Raw genomic sequence first — 27,134 nt, forward strand, 5'->3', positions numbered from 1 at the left:
TAGTGCTCACTTACAGCATATACCCCCAAGTCCAAAGAGCAAATAGCAATTTCGAGCACAACTGGCATGATTTTTGCAGCCTTTTCCCACAGAATTCCAGGCTCCTGCCCCAGGGGCCCTGCAGGCGCCCCCTCCGGCTGCATCCCCTAACCCCCCCCCACCAGACTTCCTCCCTTGAACTCACGTAAAATTAAAGGGACAGGGGAGGAACGGTCGGGCAGGGGGAGCGCCGGCAAGGGTCGGGTCTGGGCCGCTGGGGCCCACTAGGGCTGGGGCCCACCGGGATTTGTCCTGGTGTCTCTGTGGCCCAGTCGTAATCTGGTTATTGTATTTGAAAGGGGGAGGATGTGCCTGACACAGTTGCACTGCCCCTGACGCAATTTTATCCATTTGCCAATATTGACAACTGTGTGTGTATTTAGTCACAAATTGTACACAATTGCATGGAGGCCCATCCATCATTATTTCCGGATGAACCTCTGCTTCAGGTTCTCTAAGCACAAGTGTGCGTCACCTATTAATGGTGGGCACAAAGGGAACCATGGAGTCAGTGTCGGGCCAAACCGACTAGGCACCCTTGGGGACCTGGTTGGCTTGGCCTGCTCCAACCAGCATTCCCACTACCCCTTGCGTACAATGCATGCACACAGGGTGGTGGGGTTGCCAGGGCCTCTGCAGTGGGGAGAAAGGGTCTGGAACTAGAGGTAGGTAAAAGAAGAGGTACCTGCCCGACACCTATCCCCCCCCCTCCCCCGTTGCGCCCTAGGCAGGTGTCTCTTCTGCCTACCCCTAGTTCCAGCCCTGCATGGAGTTGCTGCCTGGTCAGGAGGTGGTGGCGGCTCCAGGGTTCCCCAGTGTCAATAGGTGCTGCAGTGATAGATTTGGAACAGAAGGCAGTAAGGACTGAGTGGCACCTAACCCAACAATATGGAAGTGCAAGGAGCATATTCAGACGCAAGTAAATGACCCCTCATGTTCAAATAAAAAGGATAAAATAATCATATTTTGGGTATTATGATTTTGCTCCACAATTTTTACCTTCTCACCAGGGGGCATATTTCTAAAGAACGAATGTAAAATTTTCCCATATTTCCATCAAAAATGTTAATTTTCGACAACACCTGCAATTTGCGACATGGCGAATTAACTTCGCATTGATGTACATTCTCTTTCTCTGATGTAAATTCACATTTATTTACCAGGCACATTTTCTTCAATTTGCTAAGAGCACAAGAACAAATATTCACCAAGTGGAATTTCTCCAGGTTCAGGCTGTCGAACTTCCATTATAAGGATAGAGCAGCCGCTTTTGCATTTTATTATCTACTGTTGGTCACTTTAACAGGTGAGCACAAAAATGGAGCCTCGCATCAAGCACCCATTTATTCTGTGTGTCAGAGTGTGTATGGAACAAGCACAAATCAGAATTTTGTTTTTTTTTTTTTTGATCTGTTAAAAATCTATGCTTCTTTTCTGGTTTTGACAGTTCATTTTTCACTGGTCTCCGAGCGCAAAGTCCAATAACTAGGAGACAATTCATTTGTGACAAGTGTGTTTTTCATAACTGACTCATTGCAGCCTTCTCTCAACTGCTAAGGAATAGTCCCTGTTGTGTAATATGACACTGGAATAGTCTTGTAGAAAAGGCAGAATCGACGTCTTATTGTGATTACACTTCATATTTGAGGAACTGAAAAATGTCACACAACAGTCATTTATTCTGTATTCATTCTTCCCGTCTCGGCTCCGATGCTCTTGTCATGGAAGATATGCAGTTACCCTTTCTAGGCATCACAAGCAAAAGAGTGAGACATAAACTTACACAGCCTGTGAACCCCGGAGGCTCTTTCAATAGACATTCCTGGTGGAAAATTGGAAACAGAAAAAAATGGAGGTTACGCGTGGACCTTAAAAAATAGCAGCTTTAGTGGAACACCTTCTGAAGCAGAGCTGTTAGTTACTGTTCAACAGTGTGAATGTGCGCCTAAGGCATTACTGTGATTGGCAGTCTCTCTTTTTAGAAAGATAAGCAGTAGACACTGTTTTTATGCTACTTGACAAACCAAATGCACGTGGATATATATATATATATACAGTATAGAAATATGGATGTGAGTTATATACTAATAATTACTTATTATATCACTTGTGTTACAGGACACAGTTCATCTAAATTTTTTAGATTTTTATAATATGAGGGTATATGATATCCTATGAATCACATTGTTGTACTGTATGTGAAGACCTTCTTGAGGTGAGAGCCTTCAGAGGCTGTAGCAAACATTAAGTGGTTTTTGACGGTGAGGGCAGTGAGGTTGGGGAATGCCCTTCCTAGAGATAGTATATCCATAGTATCCAAGGCTATTTTCATACTAAAACCTACAGTTAGTATTTATGTTGCTAAATGTACTTTATGTATGTGAGTGTATAGATAGGTCAGTGTGGGTCTGTATGTGAGTGGATAGATAGGTCAGTGTGGGTCTGTATGTGAGTGGATAGATAGGTCAGTGTGGGTCTGTATGTGAGTTTATAGATAGGTCAGTATGGGTCTGTATGTGAGTGGATAGATAGGTCAGTGTGGGTCTGTATGTGAGTCGATAGATAGGTCAGTATGGGTCTGTATGCGAATGTATAGATAGGTCAGTATGGGTCTGTATGTGAGTGGATAGATAGGTCAGTGTGGGTCTGTATGTGAGTGTATAGATAGGTCAGTATGGGTCTGTATGTGAGTGGATAGATAGGTCAGTGTGGGTCTGTATGTGAGTGGATAGATAGGTCAGTATGGGTCTGTATGTGAGTGGATAGATAGGTCAGTATGGGCCTGTATGTGAGTGTATAGATAGGTCAGTGTGGGTCTGTATGTGAGTGGATAGATAGGTCAGTATGGGTCTGTATGTGAGTGAATAGATAGGTCAGTATGGGTCTGTATGTGAGTGTATATATAGGTCAGTATGGGTCTGTATGTGAGTGGATAGATAGGTCAGTGTGGGTCTGTATGTGAGTGGATAGATAGGTCAGTATGGGTCTGTATGTGAGTGGATAGATAGGTCAGTATGGGTCTGTATGTGAGTGGATAGATAGGTCAGTGTGGGTCTGTATGTGAGTGGATAGATAGGTCAGTATGGGTCTGTATGTGAGTGGATAGATAGGTCAGTATGGGTCTGTATGTGAGTGGATAGATAGGTCAGTGTGGGTCTGTATGTGAGTGGATAGATAGGTCAGTATGGGTCTGTATGTGAGTGGATAGATAGGTCAGTATAGGTCTGTATGTGAGTGGATAGATAGGTCAGTATAGGTGTGTGCTGGCTTCAATTGGAAGAGTTTAGCTTGATGGACTCTGGTCTTTATTAAACCCTATGTAACTATGTAACACTAGGTTAAGATTGATCTTTGATGGTTGTAGCTCCTCTACAATTTAAGGAAATCCATTGGAACCACTGTCATCATTTTACTGACCCATACCCAGGGCCAAAACTAGGGGTAGATGTCCAGGGCTCAACTATGTTTGGAAAGCAGGGGGCAGGTGCAATTCTATAAGTTTATTATTTACAGAAACAGAGTATGGGAATGGCACATCAATGGCCAAACTGCTTCTCCTGGTCTGTGTCCAACACTAACTGTTGCAGGCAGGGGTAATGGTGTTGTGGGACCATGGGAGTGAATTTTATCTGATAGTTAGCAAACAAGCACATTTAGTGGGAAATGTTACAGGGTTACCTGATGTGAAGCCCTTGGAGGACTGAGTAATATGTCTTATATGTTTATTTAAATTCAATAATTGAAAAAAGACAAGGAAATATATTTATATGTATGTATACACTGTATAACCTTCAGCTTTGGTATGTGGCAAACCCATAAGGAAAATACGGAAGAGTGAGATGAAAAATAACGTAAACAAATTTCTTTGAAAAATAGACCCTGAATAAAACATAACATTTCACATAAAGAGAATACCCAGTCATATCGATGTGCACTGATTCATGCTTGTGTGCATCAGAGTGTTTTTGATGTTATTCTGCACAAGACAGCTGGCATCATCACTGGGAATGGGCGGCATTTAATGTTCCATGAAATTAATAATAATAATTATAGGGCACGGTGGGAAAAGGGGGGACAGTTGTGTAAGACTCTTTGTAGACCAAAGTTAGAGTGAGTTATACTAAATGATATAATTGGAACATCTGCCTGACACATGCTGACAATATAGGTAAAAGCAACAAAAATTAAAATGAATTCACGTCAAGGGAAGACACCCACATCAAAGCATTAAGGACCATGTCACACAGCACATTTTTGATCTCCGCTATTTGAAGCTGCAGGCAAAAGGTTGCCTTCCTGCTACAGTTTGTTTCCATTGACATGCATCGGAAGTGGCACTGGTTTCCCTGCAGGCACTTCAGTGAGTGTGTTTGGGCAACAGCCATCAGTGCTGAGGAACTGGCACCACTCCCCTTCTTTCCATTGAAAACTTATCTGCAGAGGGTGGCAATTTTTAGTATAGATTTTAGATAATGTTGACCACAGAATTAATATTTAAGGGTTTTTTGCCCAAGCAGGGACTATGTATGTCCACTCTCTCCATGTAAGACCCAAATACCATGCCTGTCAACACTGAGTTGTACCTATCTGAGATACAACCCAACCTGACAAAGCCTACTGCATTGGGCATCCATATGAATGCAAGAAAAACAGATTCCATGCATTTGTGCAACTATTTGGGGCATGAACTCAAATAGTCAGTGTGCGTATTCCACATGGAAGAACACTGTAGATCAGGGCTGCCCAGACTTTGTCACCCTGTGATCTAGTCTTGCCAACTGGCCTCTGTCATGAGATCTACCACAGTTAAAATAGTGCAACGTCTATCATTTGGCGCAATAAGCAAGAAAAAGTATCAATCGATGTTTAACAAATACACATAGCAATATATAAATGCAGTGCCAAATTCACGTTTAATGAACATTATCCAAGTGCCAACTTCAAGTTTAATGTAAAAAGATTGTAGTAGTTTTTACTTCCCTTTTTCACTTTGTAGTCTGCACTCAGAAACATATATAAAGTAGGAACAAATATATACGGCGGCCCGGTGGGGACAATCTTCTATACTTGGATGAAACTACAAATATGGATGGCTTGAGCAGCCACACTCAGAAGCCCCAGTATGCTGGGGGGAATATTAAGTGGCGGGATGTCATCCCACTGCATTCCATCTCGAGGTCTACCAGAAACGTTAAAGTGATCTACTGCTAGACCGCGATCTACCTGCTGTAGATGGTAGGGATGCATCGAATCCAGGATTCGGTTCGGTATTCAGCCAGGATTTGAAATCCTAAAAATCACATGACTTTTTGTCATGTTAGCACATATGTGTAAAATTTTTTGCTGTGCAAAAACTTTACAAAAAACATACATAGTGGTTCAGTGTTTGGCCAAATCCCTTACGGTGGATTCAGGGATTAGGCCAAACCCGAAAAACTGGATTCGGTGCATCCCTAGCAGATGGCTTCTTCTTTCTTGTTAAACAGATACATTGAGTTGATTTTACACGTGGGGCTCTGAATGAGTTAACTCGCTTCCCGTCTTCTGTCTTTTAAACATCCCTTCCTCCTACCACATTCTGGAGATTGAAGGCTGGTCCATGACTTACAAGATTTCCATTTTCTGATTAAGAGTTATTATTAAAGGCTTAACTCGGAAGTCTAGTTCTCACCGGTAATGCGACAGGCACCAACTGATAAGTAAAATATCAGAATTATCTGCAGGGATTTTAAAATGAAAATGAACATTAACTGGCTTGAGAATGATCTTGTACAAACGCTGGTAGATTTAATATTTAAACGCTCTTCCAAATGACTTTTATTTATGGCATTTTATCCGCTAAGTATTGGGATAATGAACTCTTGTGATTGCAGATAGGTTACACAGTAAACATATATTGCAATCTAAACAATATGACTCTGGTTGCTGGTCAAGGAAATGCCGAATGTCTATTTATATTATCACACTAAAACATTTGGTACAAAGTTGCTTGGATAGAAAGGGATAGGTTTTTGCCGCGTGTCATTTTCTCTGCTTCGCTTTTTTTTTCTCTGTTTCCTGAATTCATAGATTCAAAAATTTTCCGGTTAAGCAAAATGAGGCAGATTCGCTCATCACTGGTGGCCACACATTGGAGAAGAGTACAGAGGTTATAGAGGCAAAAAGCTAGGAATATAGCTGATCAAGAATATTCTTAAATTCAAGAGAAATGTGTCCTATATGATAAAATATAATGAAGTTATGTATTAACATGGTGTTCAGCAGGGTGGACTGGAGGGGTGCAGGGCCCACCGAGGCTCCCGCCCCGGGGGCCCTGCAGGTGCGCCCGCCAGCCATATCCCCTAACCCACCCAGGGGCCCCCCTAACCCCCCTCGCAGGGCCCCTACCCGACGTCCTCCCCGAGCATGTATAAAATTAACGTGTCAAAGGAGGAACAGTCAGGCAGCGGGAGTGCCAGCAAGGGTCGCACTGGGCCGCCGGGCCCACTAGGGATGGGGCCCAGTCCGACCCTGGTGGTCAGAAATTTGGACAGAAACCAAATTTATTAACATGGTGGTCAGAAATGTGCAAACTGGGATGAACTTTTAGGCAAGGCTGGAGTCACATAAAGGGTGTTGTAGGCAATGAAGTTCAGATGGGAGACATCAACATGTAGAAATAAACTACATGAACAGTGATGACCAGTTCAGCCCTTGGGCTTTTGAGCCTCCCAGTTTAGACCTTCATCAAGTAGATACTAAACATGTTAGCTATTTACAATGATCCCTGCAATAAGACACTTCAATTTTAGAAAGGGCACTTTTTGGTCAAGGAGGAATCTGTGAGGTTGAGAGGGCCAAAGGCATTTGCCCTTCCTTGATATGATCCCTCCTTTCATTTATTGGATTTGAAATGGCCTTTCAACAAGGCAGTCCCCTTGGGAATCAATTCTGATTTGGAAGAAAGGCTTTCCCAGTCAGAGCATCGCATTAATGGGCAGAAATATGGTACAGGTATAGAATCCATTATCCAGAATCCTCGGGACCAAGGGTATTCTGGATAAGAGGTCTTTCCGTAATTTGGATCTCCATAACTTAAGTCTGCTAAAAAATCAATAAACATTAATTAAACCCAATAGGATTGTTTTGCATCCAATAAGGATTATTTAAATCTTAGTTGGGATCAAGTACAAGGTACTGTTTTATTATTACAGAGAAAAGGGAATCATTTAACCATTAAATAAACCCAATAGGGCTGTTCTGCCCCCAATAAGGGGTAATTATATCTTAGTTGGGATCAAGTACAGGTACTGTTTTATTATTACAGAGAAAAGGGAATCATTTAACCATTAAATAAACCCAATAGGGCTGTTCTGCCCCCAATAAGGGGTAATTATATCTTAGTTGGGATCAAGTACAGGTACTGTTTTATTATTACAGAGAAAAGGGAATCATTTAACCATTAAATAAACCCAATAGGGCTGTTCTGCCCCCAATAAGGGGTAATTATATCTTAGTTGGGATCAAGTACAGGTACTGTTTTATTATTACAGAGAAAAGGGAATCATTTAACCATTAAATAAACCCAATAGGACTGTTCTGCCCCCAATAAGGGGTAATTATATCTTAGTTGGGATCAAGTACAGGTACTGTTTTATTATTACAGAGAAAAGGGAATCATTTAACCATTAAATAAACCCAATAGGGCTGTTCTGCCCCCAATAAGGGGTAATTATATCTTAGTTGGGATCAAGTACAGGTACTGTTTTATTATTACAGAGAAAAGGGAATCATTTAACCATTAAATAAACCCAATAGGGCTGTTCTGCCCCCAATAAGGGGTAATTATATCTTAGTTGGGATCAAGTACAGGTACTGTTTTATTATTACAGAGAAAAAGGAAATCAGTTTTAAAATTCTGAATTATTTGATTAAAGTAGAGTCTATGGGAGATGGGCTTTCCGAAATTAGAAGCTTTCTGGATACCGGGTTTCCGGATAAGGGATCCCATACCTGTACTGAGAGACAGTAAACACTTCAATAAGCGTGAGAGGAAGGGAGGAGACTCGTGGGCTGGAGATATGCAAAAAATTGTCAACTAAAGAATGTTGTGAGAAATGCAATGACTTTCATGCTACAGGTATAGGATCTATTATCCAGCAAACTTGAGATTTAAGGTTTTCTGGATATGGGGTCTTTCTGTTATCACCAAACTAAAAATAATGTAAGCATCAAATACACAAAACAGGATTGAATGATCTCTTAGTTTGAATAGTTTGCTCAAGATGGACTCTTTGGGAAATGCCCTTCCCTTAATTTGGAAATTTTTGAATAACAGGCTTCTAGATAAGAGATCCCATACCCCTACTGATAATAATAAGAGCCATGCAAGATCTTACATTTGACTGTGCCATTAATTCAACTGATTGCACAGACTGCTATACAGTCAAAGAGAAAATCACTCTGCCGACCATCAGAATTTCTTTGCTAAAACACCCTCATCTGCACTATTGTAGTCTAATGGATATACTTCTTGCAGAGGGGGGATGATTAAGAATAGGATGAAGCTGCTGATTGCACCATCATAATTGTCTAAAAACACCCCACTGACTTGAATAAGGGCCTTTCAGACAATCTTGAGTGCTTCATTAGCAGTTGATTTTTTTGTTAAAAATGTAGCTTTATATGAAGCCACTGACAAATGCTTTCCTAACCCGGGCTGTCGTACAAGAGCCTTTGCCACTGTCGCTTCCTTAGATTGATCGTATTCTGATTGCCTATGTATCTCATTTCACTAAATGTTAGCTCAAACAATTTTACTGCCAGCAATTAAACATTCATTTCTGCAACTCCACGGCCATAAAACCCATACACTAGAACTGTGTTTAAAGAACTGATCATGAACATTTTGCATAAACTGGGAAAAGAAAAATGTATTCTTTCCAAAGCCATCTAATTTTGTTAATTCGGTTTTGTAATTTTCGGTCTCAGAGGGATATTGTGACTGTTATACTGCCGGGTATATAAAATGTTTATACAAAAAAGGATTTTATAGATAGGAAAAAAGATTGGAATTGTTGTAATCAAATAAAACTATAGGTACTTATACTAATAGCCCAGGTTCAGCCCTCTAGGCTAAATTATTATTGCCCTGGTATAACTTGCAGAGTACAACTATGAATGATGAGCAATCATAGAGGCATTCCATGGGCACCTACATACCCACCCACCAACCTACAACTTGCCTTCTCAGCTGCTGATAAATACCGTATTTTTCGCCCTATAAGACGCTCCGGAATATAAGACGCACCCAATTTTAAAGGAGGAAAATCTAGAAAAAAAAAGATTCTGAACCAAGTACTGTAGTAAAATATTTTATATCAACTGTATAAAGTTAATTGTCTCTGGGCTCGCACATAATGAGGGATCCCTCAGGGCCCCCACAAGTATCCTTCAGCTTCCCCCAGGGCCCCCCCAAGCTATCCTTCAGCTTCCCCCATGGCCCCCCCAAGTATCCTTCAGCTTCCCCCAGGGCCCCCCCAAGTATCCTTCAGCTTCCCCCTAGGGCCCCCCCAAGTATCCTTCAGCTTCCCCCAGGGCCCCCCCAAGTATCCTTCAGCTTCCCCCAGGCCCCCCCAAGTATCCTTCAGCTTCTCCCAGGGCCCCCCCAAGTATCCTTCAGCTTCCCCCAGGGCCCCCCCAAGTATCCTTCAGCTTCCCCCAGGGCCCCCCCCCCAAGTATCCTTCAGGGTCCCCCAGGGCCTCCAAGCATCCTCCAGCTCCCCCACGGCACCCCCAGCATTCTTCAGCTTCCCCCCGGGCCCCCAAGCACCTTCCATTTCCCCCCAGCAGCCTCCGGCTCCCGTGATGTCTTCCTCTCTGTGCCACGGCTCCCAGCTGCTTCTGTGCTTTTATAAGGTTGCGCCCTGTGCGTTTGACATCAGTATGCACGGGCGCAACCTTATAAAAGCGAGGATGTAGCAGAGAGCCGCGGCACAGAGAGACGTATAAGACGCACCAACTTTCCCCCCCCAGTTTTGGGGAAGAAAAAGTGCGTCTTATATGGCGAAAAATACGGTAAACTGATCATATATGCTTACTAGAAACCAAATATTCTACATTTTTTAACAGGGTTTGTTGGACTAATATGGTTACATGTTATATAAATAATAATAGCCCTAACTATGTAGCTGACTACGTAGTTAAACACCAGCTGAAAAGCCCAAGGCAATGCATTTCTGGTGCACTAAACGAATGCCCTTTCTTTCACACCCTGTTGATGTTACTGTCAGTGCCTAGTGCATCATGTCACTGTGAGTTAGTGACTGTCTTGTGTGTGTTGAATGTAGATGACCTGTAAGCATTAGGCAAATTGGGACCTTCTTGACCCCTGCCATGTCTTCTTGGGTCCAGCATAATATAAGCAAATCTTCCACCATATTTATGACTTTGCTTCCACACTTCATTTCATCAAAATAAATCCGTACTTAAAGTATTTCTTGTTTGTGTACAATATATTATGATTAAGACTCCTTCGAGTAGTTCATTTCTGAGTGCAATGTGTGCTCCTTGGCTGCAAATTATTATTTTCATATACTATAATGATGATCAGGGTCGTGTGACTGCCACCCCAGGGACCCCACACCCCCCAAGGTACCCCTGCTGGTCGTGTCCCTTGCCCCCCCAGGGGCCCTCGCCACCCACCCGATGTTCTCCCCTGAACTCACATTATTATTATTAACATTTATTTATAAAGCGCCAACATATTCCGCAAAGCTGTACAATAAGTGGGTTTCATACATTGGACATACAGAGTAACATATAAAGCAATCAATAACCAATACAAGAGGTGAAGAGAGCCCTGCCCAAAAGAGCTTACAATCTACAAGCGCATACAGTACGTGAAACGCGCCAAGGGAGGGACACTGGCGGGTCTGACCTGCTGCCCACCGAGTTTTTTCCCGGTGCCCCAGACCAACCCTGATGGTGATCACACAACAGACTTGATTTGACACAAACAATTATTTTGGCAGCATTTCAGTACCTTGTCCAAGCCAGAATGAGTTCAATAACGGAATACCTTGCTCTAAGTAATGGCGCTCAGTTATTTTAGATTGGTGTGCAATAAGAGTAATACCAAATTACTATTTTGGAAACTCCAAAAATGAATCACTACACATACAGAAGAACCCTACAACAGCCACAAAAAGTAACCAAATTAGGTGTTTTGTTTATCTGGATGAGTACTCTCACAATGGGGCAGATACAGCGGAAAATACTATAGAGGTCTTATTTTTCTCAACCGGTTTATGAGCCTACCATACTATATATATTTCAGTGAGACCTATTGTAGTGGCCTGCAGTTAGCACATTTAATAAAGCGGATTTAATTACTATGGTAGAGTAGTAGAATACACCATCAGTGTCTCATTCTGTAGTATTCTTTATTCAAGTCAATATTATTTTAGGCAAAAGGATAACACGGATCCCTTTTGCAAATTTAGGGGTAAACTTATTATAAATCAATGATACCTTAATATTCCTAAGGCCACCGTGCCATGATAGCTTTTGACTTCAGCCCAATTACATGTGTCTGTGACCTTATTTATATAAACTCGATATAAAAAACACCAGCCGCCTTAATAGGTCATAGAGGTAGGTACAATACCCATTCTGTCTAACTCTCCGTAGACGTATGATGATGTTCTTTGAAGGAATTTCCCTTTTGAGTTATTTTAGGTTTGATCCCATCAAAGACTTCAAGTAATGAGTTGAGCTTAAACAGTATGATATCCCCTTACAAAGGGGTGGAAAAGGTCATTTTAAAAACTGAATGATGAAAGAAAAATGTTAAGTTTGGGGTAAAATGATTACATAATAATATCAATAGTAAAATGAAAAAAAAAATCAAAATACATTGCAATAGACTATAGGTCATGTAGTAGATAAGAGGGTTGATTCACTAAGGTGTGATACCGCTTATCGCATGCTTTTTTGCGTTAAAATTGACGCAAAAAAATTACGAGATTTGCTAAAGTATTATCGCATGCGTTAAGTCGCATATTGCGTGCATTAAATAGCACGCAACCGCATGTGTTAATATTACCACATTGCGTAATTTTTACGCAAAAACGCATGATTCACAAACACTTAGACGCGCTAAATGTTGTGGCAACACAATATGGACTTTGCAGTGGGATTTATTCAAGTCTGTGTTGGCCCCAGAGTGATGCAGCTGCCAGTTTGCAGGGAAATGGGCATTTTCAGAAAAGTAGTTTTATGAACGTAATGCTGTGTATGGCTAATATGGCGTGTGCGCGATAAGTAGCGCACACGACAAATAAGCGTGCGTTGTGTCAAATACCGCACGTAAATAGTCTTTGCGACTTAAATAACGCACACAGCATCGCGTCTAAATTAACGCAAATATACTTTTAGTGAATCGTGCGTTAAGACGCGAAAAATAACACACAATAAAATTTTTCACGCATGCTATAAATAGCGCGCGTTTTGTCGCACTTTAGTGAATCAACCCTAAGGTATCTACAAACTTTACGTGAAGTGTGAAAACCCCATGGATTTTTGACTGTTGCTATCCATTTATCCGACCCATTATGCATCATTGACTGTATTTAAAACCAACACAGATCTTCTACCTTATATTCCAACCAGCAATGGAATGGAAGTTAAATTCAGAATGGACCCAATAAAGTTAGTACTACAAGCAAACAAGGAGGGAAGCACCGTCTACTTCCCAGGGAAATGAGTGCTAGTGAGATGTGTATTCATGAATCCCGCATTTTAATTCTAAATTTAAGTTCAGCCATCATAGCTAATGCCCTTGATGCAATCTCAAATTGCTGTCATTACACGGATCACTAGAAATCGGATGGTGGATAAAGGATTAATCGATTTAATTTTATCACCAAATCCAGCCCTGCCTCTCGAGCTGTCAGCGGACAAGATAAGAAGAGCACATCTTGAGACTTGACACAAACCTGTCATAGGAAGCAGTTGTGTCTGAAAAACACAGTCGCGATGAAACAAGCTCATTTATTGCCTTGGCAGAGCTGGAAGATGGGAAAAACCAGACTGTTCTTTTTATCTACAGCCTTAGTGTAATCTGTTTCAATATTATTGGATTCCCTACTAAAATAATCTCCCTTTCTGTTTCCTCCTAATCTACTCGTTCTCCCTCCACCAACAGTTAGCAACATACAAAATGACATTATTAATATTTATCACAAGGATTGTTTAAGATTGAGCCTTTTTCTTTGTTCGTGTCATATTTTATGTGTTTATTTGTCGGAGTTGGGATGTAAACATTTCTACTTTACACTTGGGTGAAAATGAAATCATGACATTTAAGAGGAAAAAATAAAAGAATAAAATGCACTATTTGTCAGAAATGTCTTAACCATAACGATCGAGGATAACGTATTTCAAGTAACGTGCAACAGTGTCACTAGAGGCTTACTAAGCATGATGGGAATTGGAGTTCACAACTTAATCCATCATACAGGTATAGGACCCATTATGCAGAATGCTCAGGACCAAGGGGTTTTTCTGTAATTTGGATCTCATACCATAAGGGCTCTGGTACACGGGGAGATTAGTCGCCCGCGGCAAAACTCCCTGCTCGCGGGCGACTAATCTCCCCGAGTTGCCTTCCCTCTGCCATCCCACCGGCGAACATGTAAGTCGCCGGCGGGATGGCAGACGCGGCGGGGCGATTTCGGGAAATCGCCGAAAAAGCCTCGCGAGTCTTTTTCGGCGATTTGCGCGAAATCGCGCTGCCGCGTCTGCCATCCCGCCGGCGACTTACATGTTCGCCGGTGGGATGGCAGAGGGAAGGCAACTCGGGGAGATTAGTCGCCCGCGAGCAGGGAGTTTTGCCGCGGGCGACTAATCTCCCCGTGTACCAGAGCCCTAAGTCTACTAAAAAATTTAATTAAACAATAATTAACCAAATAGGATTGTTCTGCCCCCAATTAAGGGTAATTATATCTTAGTTGAGATCAAGTACAGGTACTGTTTTATTATTACAGAGAAGAGGGAATCATTTAACCATTAAATAAACCCAATAGGGCTGTTCTGCCCCCAATAAGGGGTAATTATATCTTAGTTGGGATCAAGTACAGGTACTGTTTTATTATTACAGAGAAAAGGGAATCATTTAACCATTAAATAAACCCAATAGGGCTGTTCTGCCCCCAATAAGGGGTAATTATATCTTAGTTGGGATCAAGTACAGGTACTGTTTTATTATTACAGAGAAAAGGGAATCATTTAACCATTAAATAAACCCAATAGGGCTGTTCTGCCCCAATAAGGGGTAATTATATCTTAGTTGGGATCAAGTACAGGTACTGTTTTATTATTGCAGAGAAAAAGGAAATACGTTTTTAAAATCTGAATTATTTAATTGAAATGGAGTCTATGGGAGACAGGCTTTCCGTAATTCAGAGCTTTCTGGATAATGGGTTTCCGTCTAACGGATCTCATACCTGTATAAATAAGCAAACATAATCAAAGACCATCCACAGAAATCATAATGGAAGAAAATGCTTAGGGATACACGCCAATCTTGCTTTTTATGATAAAAAAAAAAGTCTTATCTAGCATAATGACAACTTTGTGTAGCAGAATTATATGTTACCAAATCCCTAGAACTGTGATTTGGCTCCCTTTCTGCAGGAGCAGCGACAAACCGTATATCATCTCTGCTCAGACTTGAGGGTGATGTGGATTGACTGATACAGATCCCTGTGATGAAGCCCAATCATTCTTCCTTTCATCAAAGCAGGAGCATATGATCAGGGGCATTGAAAAAATTCAGTCTTGGAAATACGTTTCCAATGGATCTTCTGATTGGATCTCTTAGAAAAAGCAGCCAAGTAGACATCATCAGACCTCTTAATATATAATATTACATCTTTTGTGTAATTGATGTGTGAATTTTATGCTTAAATCTATGGCACCTGAGGTTTTATTTTTTTGGTAGTTCGCCTTCTGAATATTTTGCACCAGCAATGGGTGGTGGTACTGTAGGTCATTTCAATAAAGCAGAAAGAAAATGCTCTTCAAATCACCCTATTGTGTCCTAAGCTTCAGGAAACAGGTCTACTTAGTAAGCAATAATTAATCAGACCTAAAATAACTAGCAACTAATTCCAAAATAATCTTGTTTTAATTGGAACATTCCAAAAAGAAAAAGAAAGAAAAAGACATTTCACAGGCACCACCCAGGGATGTTTATACAGTCCACTCGATGGTAAAGGCCCTTTCAATAAATGTATCTTTTACTCTGTGTCTGCAGACTCCAAGTATCCCCTCTTGAATCTCAAGAAGAATTTTTCTTTTGTCTGTTATTTAACAGATACAAAAATAGGGATCGCTAAAATGTAAAATTCCAGCATTTAGCCATATTTATGACAAAACTAATAGCTGAAATGTTAGCAAAAACATGAAGAACACCATAGCGCATTTACATGTATTTAATATATATATACTTGGCCATAATGTTCAAATTACATTTTTTTTGGGGGGGAGTGGGGGTGGTTTGTAGTTCTAACACAATTCAGATCAATTCAAGCCCAAGTTGGCAGTTTAAAGAGAAGACGAATGCAGCTTTTAAGCCACCTTTGATTTCAAAGCATTTGTCGTGCCGACGAACTACTTCTGTAAGAAGGAGTCCCATCTCCTCCTAACGAGACTCGGGGTCAGCAAATGCTGTCCATGAAATCATTACCAATGTGGTATTTTCCATACGCTCGTATTAATTCATTAGTTGACTTTCAGCTGAGACTTGAATTTATTTATTTTTTAACATATTGGCACAAAAGCACGTAAGAGAAGAAAAGTTCGAGTTGCAATCAGCTCTTTATTCAGCAAAATAATGAGCCAGGTAATTAGCACGCGGAACTGGTGGAAGACTGACCAGTTCATTGTCAATCAATCTACATATCGTACAGTTATTTATTTATTTGTTCCAGTTTGACAAGCTGATAGCATCTCAAGGAAACACATGGCAATAATCAGATATAAAGGCCACCGCCAATCTATCAGAATCCATATTACCTCTGCTACCCCGGCTAGTACTACTGTTCCGTGCCTTTATTATTTTGGACAAAAAAGTGCAGAATATTTTCTTTTTTTCTATTTAATTTAAAGTGAGAATGAACGCTCCCCTATCAGAGCAATGCGATGGTAGATTATAAGAAAAGGTAGGATACAGAATGTGTTGCTTGTGCTCAGCAAGGTGTAAAAATGGGAAAAAATGCAAATCCTCAGAATTGAGACGGAATAATCCAAAAGTGCTATACATGAACTGTAAATAGTAATAATCTATATTTATATAGTAATAAATACATAAATATTTATATGACCACATATATAATATATACACACTTTATAAACTATTATAATGCAATATATTATATATAATAAAAAATATTAATATTTGAGTCATGCTGATATGTTTAAATGATATTATGTGCATTCTAACTCAAATTTCCAATACAAATTTGCAAAGGCAGCAAATACCAAGCCAAGGTAAAGATTTCCATGTAGTTATATGTATGTTTCCCTGTATTTATACAATATACACAGGCATACATTTTCTGCCACATTTGGGGAATCCGGTCACTGCAACCACCCACCGGGGACCTTTAAATACCAGTATTGCTAATATTGACACTAAAATACCATCGCTTTGGCCATTGTAAACGTTCAAGAATAACCTTCTACTGCATAATGCAAATAAATTGGAATTTCAGTTATATTGTGTTTTCATTTATGTTTGATTCGGGCTGATGATGCCTCCTTTTCGTTACAGGGTATAATTTTGCTATCCGGGGTATGACACGTTCTTCATACACCATGATTATTTTCTTTGAAAGACAGAAAACTCGCAAAAGGTATTTGAAAATCAGACTACGTTTTTGTTACCGGTAACGTTCGGGCACCTGGTTGGAGGACTGACACGTCCGATTATAAATAAACTGCTATTATTACCGCTAATAATGTGCTATTACCGTAAGGTGGGGTTATTAAGCATGCAGGGGTTATGTACACTCGTCTGCAAACGTGTTATTTACGTGCATTTTCTCCCTCACTTGATTACAGAACAATGATCCTATCACTATTCATCATCAGAATGCGACCTGACCCCACCGACGACGGCTCACACAGGCGAGGAACAATAGGCAAGTTTATTAAACATGCAGCACTCCCAGGCTATGGGCAATTAGCACGGCTTTCGCTCCAGATATTTTACAAATCTGTTGCTGTAAATTGGGCCGTGAAAAATGTCATTCTGTTAACGCCGAACTAAAAATAAAATAACGCTTTATCTTCGGCCTCATCAGTGTGTGGCTTAGATTGATCTAAATGTAGGCCTGCGGAACTGTTCCACATTCTTTGAGACAAGTCGGGATTCCAATGATATTCCTACTGTATTCTACGTCATCAAAGACACAATGGTATATTTATATTAACATATACACCTTATATAAACCATACGGAGTACACAATGCACCCAGGATGCACCTCCTAGTTCTAATGCTGCAAACTTTTGCTATGAAACTACCTTGCTCATTTATTATCCCGGACACATTTTTTGCACTGGGGCTTTCAATTATAGCTCCTGAAGTATATTAATAGCTACCATAAAATAATTGCTGTCCATAATTTATTTGTCCCTGAGTAGGGAAAAAGTATGCTGTTCATTAACAATTCCGTGTGCAGAATAACATTCAAACCACAAGGCAATCATAATTAGGAAGAAATTAATTTTTTTTTTGGGTCTGGCAATATATTACACTGCAGCTCACTTACACTCAAGGCAATAAAAATAGATACCATTGTTTTCTATGGGCCAAAATCTTATACACTAAAAAAACTGCTGTGCAGACAGTCTCTGGTTGAAAACAATGGCAGTTTGGGTGTAACTACAAGATACAAGTTGCTTATATGCCCTGAAATGTTGGTTTTATCCCCTTATCGCTTTTTCGGCAAAGGCAAAGGTAACCTTGAGCCAAAAATGGATAGGGCACCCATTTATATTGAATTCTGCAAGCACAATTTTAAAAGTGTAGGTTGTATAATCTTCATTTTTTCCATGTAAGTTAATTACGATGGAATTATTTTATTTTCCAGTTTCTTTCCCTCTTCAAATTCAAATATCTCTCTTATTGCCTCAATGCAAGTGAGTATATACCTTGTTTTTGCTGGCTATTGTTGGCTTGGTAACACACAGTACGGCTAATTGGCGTACAGAACGATCAAATCATGCTTGCATAACTAAATTATTAACCATTTCAAATCAGATCGGCTCAGAGTGGAGTTGTAACGAGGGGACATTCGTGGCTTCATTAACAAAGTCACACGGGGCAGTAAAGGCTAAAGGAGAAGTTAAACCCATAAATGTGCCAAATGTAACTTGGTTTGGAGGCCTCTTTACTGGTAACCTATGCCTTACTGTGGGCTGCAGGAGTCACTCCCCCCATGTCAGGCAAATATCAAGGCATTTAATAAACTCCAACACCTGTAATGTTTCCTCATTAACAAATCAGTTCCAGGTTTAACCTCTTCACAACCTAGGTGCAAGCGATGAAGCAAATGCAAACCTATGCAATAAATGGAGCCTCGGCAAATAATCACAATCAATGACAGCAGAGCTGGAATCCCATTGCAACTGGAAGTTAGGGATGGCACAGAAACTTTTTGCATGTGGCTGTCAACTACAAAACATACATCTAGAGTTGCCACCTCACCCCTTTAATACCACAGACATGTTTAATTCTGCATACCACATGGCTAATTAGCAATTCGTTTCCACGTCTGCCGCAGGCTGCAGTTGTTTCTGTGCAGCCCTGCATTATTCTTTTAAATGTAATGAATGCTATAGAGTTCAGGTCAGGTGACACTAGATATTTATTATCCTACAACTGCAAGGAGTTTTTGGATACTGAGGGGGGGATGATGGGAGTTGTAGTTTAACAAGCTCTGGTTGTTATATAATCTGTAAGTGGTTGATTATAGGCACCCTGATTCCGACCTTGCTTCCCTAGCCATATGCAGAATGATAGGCATTTAATGGCCACATTAGCTCAGTGGGGGTCCATGTACAGAACCTAACTCAGTGCTGCCCAGTCTTCCGCTGCCGTTAGAAGTAGCCCAGATATTGTGTTATTGTGCAGCAACTCTCTGGGCTATAGGGACTTGTATATACAGGCTGCACAATATAAGCAGTGGGGGTACGGCTGTTCTCCTTCTTCTGTTATTAGAGACTGGCAGGGATCATATGCTAATGTCTCTCTGTCAGGATGAAAGGAAGCCACAGACATACTAAGCAGTGCCATTATAATACAACGATCCTCATTAAGAGCAAAAGGAGACAGATGTAAGCACAATGAGCCTTTCTCATCACTACTGCACACAGCGGCATCCCATGCCTGGCACAGACAACTCTACCCTCACCCTGCAAAGTGCCAACAAAGAGCCCTGATTTCATTACAACAACAACAATAATGAGAAAAAAAAAGACAAGATAAAGACGCCCTTACCTTTTCTCTTCGTTCTTCTCCTTCTTATTTTGGACTTGAATTTGAGTTGGCTACTTGGGCACCCAGAATTCCTGCTGCTTGCCAGAACTGATGCCATTTGCGCAGTTGAACACACACACACACACCAGAGCCCGCTGCGTGGAGAAGGTTTTACCGACCGAACTGCCTCTGTTACTGTGCCTGCTGCCTTGGGCACACTCTGGAGCTGCTAATTTATCCCGCAGGGTTGGGTGCTGCCGGCACACACACAGTCACTTTCTATTAGATGGGTTAAGTGCCTTTTATCTTCTTTTGCATGCTTGGGGAATCTGCCTATAGTGAGAAGTGTGGGGAGGCACAAGCAGCCGGAGCAGCTCTCGCTGAAAGCTGCCGCTCTCCCTTAGCTGGGCTGCAAATGCTCTGCTTGTACTTTTTGCACCTCTCTAGTCGTTTGGCACAAGCCACTTTGAAGCCAATCATGCGGGGAGCCTGTCTATTTGCTATAGCAAAGTCTAATTAGATCCAATCAGAACTGTCTCTTGGCTCTGACATCAGCACCCTCTGTGCTGTGTATTCCCCCCACCACCACCACCACCACCCGTCAGCCTGCAAATTCAGCTCCCATTTGGGCTCAGGACATGATAGGAAGGAAGGGAAAGCTGAGCTGCAGAGGAATGGGAACCACTTCATTTAGAAGGATCCTGCCTAAGTGGGGGGGGGACTTAAAAAAAATAAGGATATCACAAAAAGATTCTATATTATGCACTGAACATGATGCTTGTGGACCCTGACAGCAATGTATATCTACAACAAGTACTTGGTTGGTTCCATTTTTTTCTTCATGTCTATCAATTTGGAATTCAATTTTGTATCCTTAATATAAAGACAATAATCCCTTGATGAAATAAAATTCAGCAAACCTTGAAAACGGAGAAGGGAGAAGGAATTTAAAATCAAAATCCTTTTTTTTGTTGGGACCCACATTAATAATAGAAATCCGAGGTTCGTGATTTTTGTGGTGACAAATTCTTGGGTCCGAACCCACAGGTAAAGAACCCACATTACATTGAAAAGGAACACTTTATAACAATAATATTTAATAATATCTATTAGAGATAAAAGTCTTATACAAAACCATTAATTGGGTTTGTGTTTTCTATAGAACGTTTCTCTTAATGTTTGTCTTTATTCTTTTATAAGTATAAATACCCCTATTTTATTGTATAATATCCCTATTTCCACACAGGTATTTGGAAGAGGCGAAGGGGAAATGATTTGCTCTGTTGAACTTTGGGAAACAAACTCCTTCAGTCTAAAGATACGGAACAGAAAATATGGCAATAGAAGGATGGAAATTGGAGTTTTTTTTGTATATTCTTTATTTTCAGTTTTATATGCAGACAGTACATATCAAAGCCGGAAGAAATTGGAGTTTAATAGAAGACCAACAAGTTGTTTGCTTTCAGCAGCATAATGACCGTTTCCTGCAGCTTTGGAAAGATCTATATATGCTCGTAGTTAATGCAAAAAATGCCAAGTCCCCTGGTTTATGGGACGCTAGCTGGTCAGTGAATTGTGTGAAAAGCAGCAAACATCAAACACAGTCAGAATTTAAGAAAATAATTAAGAAAATGTATACGTTTCCTTCAAAATCTTTCTCCTGTTATTGGTTCCTTACTACTGAATACAAGTAATGCATTGCTCTCTAATAATGATCATTAAACAAGTTGTGTGCAAGTGGACAGATAATGTTCTTTATTATCATGGCATCTAGAGTTACGTGTTCATTATTTCATATTAAGCAGCACATATACCCCTTAAGCCACACTGACAAAACAAAACCTTATGGGACTAATGAATCAACATTTGAATCTAAACTTTCACTTTAATTTGAATTTTTTGGCACTAAATGGGGCATTTACTAAAGCACAATTTTTTTCAATTTGGGCATTTTGTTGCCGAAAAACCTGGATTTGTTGCAGAAATAAATGTGATTTTTTTATGCGACAAAGCCGTGACAATTCCGAATGCTAAAATACACCAGCTAAAACCTGTCGAGATCAGTGGCAGATGTCCCTTTTGCAAATGGAAGAACTTTCTTTTGCTTTGTGGTTTTGGAGGTTTTGGGGGGGTCCAGGCTTTTTTTATGCTGGCTTTTGCGTGACAATATAAAAAAGTCACGGTTATCACGTGACAAGTTGTAGTTTTCACTACTATTCTGTCCATACTATTTTCGTCCGCACTTTTTCAGTTCGGATCTTTCGATAAATAACTGCTATTCCTGGATATGAGTTTTTTTCACGGTTTTAAACAGATACAAATCCTAAAAAACTGAGTTTTTGTAAATCATCCCCTTAGGCTCACAAATTCAAGTGGCATCTCAAAAGCTTGCGAGTTCATGTCGAAGTCAGCGGGATTTGTCCTAGCACATTTCTTTGAGTCTGTACACCCATTGAAAATGCTGAGTAGAATTCCCTGTATTTCCTTCACAGTTAAATCCAATCAAATTTTTTATATTTAAGTTTTTTTAATGAATAAACACACATTCATTTCTAATTTGAGCTTATTCAAATGATGTATTCCTGCCTTCTGTTCCAAACTGAGCACTGCTGCACCTATTGACACAGAGGAATATAATGGTAGCTCCCGGGTTCGCTCAGCATTTATAGGAGCAGCACACTTGCACCGAAAGAATAGGGGGCGCACATCATTTGCATCCTGGATACTGGAAATGATGCAGCAAACACCAGAAATTACATCAGACAGACTTACAAAATGAAGCACAAATGCAGTCCATTATGGAGAATTAGATGCAATTGCTGTAGGTGCAGCTGAATAGCGCCAAGAGAAGGACCAGTTTGCATCTGCAATGAGGCTGGAATTCTTGGGGAAAAAATGGCGTAGTGCATTGTGGGAAAAAAACATGGCAAATGAGCTCCCAAATGCACTTTGCTCACTGCAATTGCGGTTGTAAATGAGCCCTAATATTTATTAGAATGATTTCAATATTGTTGGACAGATAGGTGAATTAGTGAATATTTATATATGTTGGAGTGTATACAAGTACAAGAATAGGATCTATTATCTTAAAACCCCTTATCCAGAAATATTTGAATTACAGGAAGACCCTTTCCCCTAAAGTCCAGCTTTTACTTGATGGTAAACTGCATGAATCCATATTAGTGACAAAACAATCCAACTGGGTTTAAATGTTTTTTAAGCAGATTAGGGTACGTATCCGGAAAACCCAGGAAAACCCCAGTTCCCTATCATTCCCGACATTTGTTAAAGTGACAGTATTTAAAACTGGCATCTTTTGAGCCAAAAAACCATCAAGTCAAATTCCTTCTGATCATAACAAGGGCAATCAAACTATAATCAATATTAGTTATACAGGTATGGGACGTGTTCTCCAGAATGCTCAGGACCTGGGGTTTTCCGGATAAGGGGTCTTTCCATAATTCGGATCTCCTACATTAAGTCTGCTAAAAAAATGATTTAAACAGTAATTAAACCCAATAGGATCAAGTACAAGGTTCTGTTTTATTATTACAGAGAAAAAGGAAACCTTTTTTTAAAAATGTGAATTATTTGATTAAAATGGAGTCTATGGGAGATGGGCTTTCTGTAATTCGGAACTTTCTGCATAATGGGTTTCCGGATAGGGGGCCGATAACTGTACCTTCAGGATTTGTATTTAGTAGAATAAATAGGAAATTGTACCAAATGCAAAAAGGACACAAGTACACCATGAGGACCAAAAATAAAGATTTTGATTCACACTTAGGGGCCCATTTACTAAACAAGGGAATCATTTAACCATGAAATAAACCCAATAGGGCTGTTCTGCCCCCAATAAGGGGTAATTATATCTTAGTTGGGATCAAGTACAGGTACTGTTTTATTATTACAGAGAAAAGGGAATCATTTAACCATGAAATAAACCCAATAGGGCTGTTCTGCCCCCAATAAGGGGTAATTATATCTTAGTTGGGATCAAGTACAGGTACTGTTTTATTATTACAGAAAAAAGGGAATCATTTAACCATTAAATAAACCCAATAGGACTGTTCTGCCCCCAATAAGGGGTAATTATATCTTAGTTGGGATCAAGTACAGGTACTGTTTTATTATTACAGAGAAAAGGGAATCATTTAACCATTAAATAAACCCAATAGGGCTGTTCTGCCCCCAATAAGGGGTAATTATATCTTAGTTGGGATCAAGTACAGGTACTGTTTTATTATTATAGAGAAAAAGGAAATCATTTTAAAAAATTTGAATTATTTCATTAAAATTGAGTCAATGGGAGACAGGCTTTCCGTAATTCAGACCTTTATGGATAACGGGTTTCTGGATAACGGATCCCATACTTGTATGTGCTGTTGGGTACTTCTGAATAGAAAATTGCCCTCTTAAGTACTAAGGGCCGTCCCCGGGACCATACAATTCACGGTGCACACAAACAAGCCAAGGCACACATACATGCTAGGCCCCATCAGCCAATGAATGGGCAGAGTTCTGCCTTTTACTCCCACACTACTTCCTGTTACAGTTAGAGCTGCATTACTTCCTGTCAGCTGATCTCTGAGGGAGCACACAGCCCATCACTAAATGGCGGCTAAAGGGAAAGGATGTTAAAGGGCAATATTTACTGATATACAGTATATATATATATATATATATATATATATATATATCTCGACTAGATGGATGAATGAAAACCTTCATAGACTAATTGAATACTTAGCTTTCTGTGATCATTGCCAACTGCCCTGCATACACATTCATGGAGAGTAAATAGTGCAACAGTGTGGCAAAGTACAGAAGGGTTCATTTGTGTTTGGTGAATTCATTATACAGAAAGAATTCTAATACACGACATGGTTATCTGTTCTCTCAAATCCTTTTCACCGCCTTTACACTGCCTGTCTAAGTCAAACTAATGATTCTAAAAAGGCATTGCCTATATTGATAAAAGCAAGGAATGTCTCAAAATGCCACAAACTATAAAATCATTTGAATTCTATGTCAGTACATTTTTTTTAACCAATACATTATGCAGTTCTATTAAACTAGAATTCTGTCTTGGGATAAAATCCTTGAAAGTGGCAGCCCTGGAATAACCGGTTTATTACATCCCACACAATCTCAACAAGAGGAGAAAATCCTTTTTATGAGAAGCTACAGTGTTTGTAGTGCAGGCCGAGCGCCGGGAGATTTGAAGCTTCCTTTGTGCATGAAGTGAAATAAACCTAGAGTAAAGACCCGCGGATTTGTAAGCAAAGGCACATTGCTATCCTGCTATACCGGCAGAGAATACATTTACAGTACATGTTTGTTTTATATGATAGATCGTGCTGCACTCATACTCATACGAGAGAGTTTCTTGACATTATAAATCCCAAGGAATTTGATATACTGGGTGAGAAAGCAGGAATTGCAGAAAAAATAAATCTCTCTATGTATCTATCTGTCTGTCTTTCTGTCTTATCCCTCTATCTATTGATCTATCTTTCATATCTTTTCTTTACTTCAAAAAAAAACCTCAAAATGTTATAAAAAATTTTTTTTTTTTTTTAACATCTATCTATCTCTCTATCTATCATCTCTCTATCTATTACCGTATATACTCCAGTATAAGCCGAGTTTTTCAGCACAAAAAATGTGCCGAAAAACTCAGCCTCAGCTTATACTCGAGTTGACATACGCTGCACATTCGTCTGTCCCGTGTCTGCCCGCGTCCGCGTTCACATGTGCACGCGCGCACATGCGAACGCGAACGGGCAGACACGGGGTAGACGAATGTCAGCGCAGGATAGATCGGAAGTGTAAGGACCAAGGGGATGTATAATGGTTATAAGTGTTTTTCGCTAAAGTGCCCCTTACTCCAGTGTTTGTGTATATGTACCTTGCTACTCTGTATATATATGCCCTGCTGCATTGTGGTATATGTATCTTGCTACTCTGTATATATATGCCCTACTGTATTGTGGTATATGTACCTTGCTACTCTGTATATATATGCCCTGCTGCATTGTGGTATATGTATCTTGCTACTCTGTATATATATGCCCTGCTGCATTGTGGTATATGTATCTTGCTACTCTGTATATATATGCCCTACTGTATTGTGGTATATGTACCTTGCTACTCTATATATATATGCCCTGCTGCATTGTGGTATATGTACCTTGATACTCTGTATATATATGCCTAGCTGCTCAGTCTCCATGGTATATATATGCCCTACTGTATTGTGGTATATGTACCTTGCTACTCTGTATATATATGCCCTGCTGCATTGTGGTATATGTACCTTGCTATTCTGTATATATATGCCTAGCTGCTCAGTCTCCATGGTATATATATGCCCTGCTGCCCTATTACTGGGGTATATTTGCCTTGCTTTGATGGCTACAGGAAATTTATATTAATAAAGGGTCTAAGATTCTGATACTTAGTATGGCAGCTTCAAGGCAGGAGGGTCAAGGGGTCCTCCATCCACCTTTCCCTAATCTGCAGCTGCCAACATTATATATTTATGAAGAGTTCACAGGGGGTCACACTGAGTGTCCTATATTAATTATTTGATTACTGAAACTTAGCAGTAGCGGCTGCATTTCCCGCCCTAGGCTTATACTCGAGTCATTAAGATTTTCCAGTTTTCTTAGGTAAAATTAGGTGCCTCGGCTTATATTCTGATCGGCTTATACTCGAGTATATACGGTATCTATCTATATATCTATCTATCCATCTATCATCTATCTATCCATCTATCATCTATCTGTCTATCTATCTATCATCTATCTATCATCTATCTATCATCTATCTACATATCTGTCTGTCTTTCTGTCTTATCTTTCTATCTATTGATCTATCTATTGATCTATCTCTCTATATTTTCAAACACTCAGATTTTGCCTAGGACAACTTCCACTGAGTTTTACATGAGGTTTAGTGCAGAATAATTGGAATCACAGCAAAAAGTTAAATGTAAATGTTGATAAATCGGGGCTGATATTTACCTAAATTACTATATTTACCAATTTTTTTAGGAGAATAAAGCGCATGTAGAAATCAGGCCTAGGAACAAGTACAGGGAAGTTTGCATGAGAGGGAAACAACTTTAGCGATCGAAAAACAAGAGAATGCAGGAGCGCAAGGTGTGTTAGTAGAATTAGGGAAACAGTCTAATGTATATACCCAATAGACTGCAACATTTATAGGCTTTAGAGCTAGAATTTGGGGATTAGCAGTTGTGCATTATCTTTTATAGACCTTGGCTCACTAATAGCCATTCTACATAGGAACTAGGGATGCACCGAATCCAGGATCCAGTTTCGGTATTCGGCCTTTTTCGTCAGGATCCAAGGTCCTGGCCAAACCGAATCCGAAAAATCACATGACTTTTTGTTATGTAAACACGGAAGTTGAAATTGAAGTTGAATTCAACCTTTCCAAAACCTAATTAGCATATATTAATTAGGATTTGGTTCAGTATTTGGCTGAATCCTTTACGAAGCATTTGGGGGTTCGGCTGAATCCGAAAAAGTAGATTCGGTGCAT

At 40.0% G+C, this 27,134-nt stretch overlaps 1 protein-coding gene across 1 annotated transcript in view; it reads right to left on the minus strand.

The window, feature by feature from the left end:
- adarb2 (adenosine deaminase, RNA-specific, B2 (inactive)) overlaps positions 1-20,040 on the minus strand; it is a 401,728-nt gene extending 381,688 nt beyond the window's left edge. Inside the window, exon 1 of the mRNA XM_031903941.1 lies at positions 19,587-20,040. Coding sequence (XP_031759801.1) covers positions 19,587-19,683 — 97 coding nt within the window. The 5' untranslated portion in view covers positions 19,684-20,040. The remainder of the gene's footprint in view (positions 1-19,586) is intronic.
- Positions 20,041-27,134: the final 7,094 nt, after the last annotated feature.

This window comes from Xenopus tropicalis, chromosome 6 (genome assembly GCF_000004195.4).
Source record: "Xenopus tropicalis strain Nigerian chromosome 6, UCB_Xtro_10.0, whole genome shotgun sequence".
Taxonomy (NCBI): Eukaryota; Metazoa; Chordata; class Amphibia; order Anura; family Pipidae; genus Xenopus; species Xenopus tropicalis.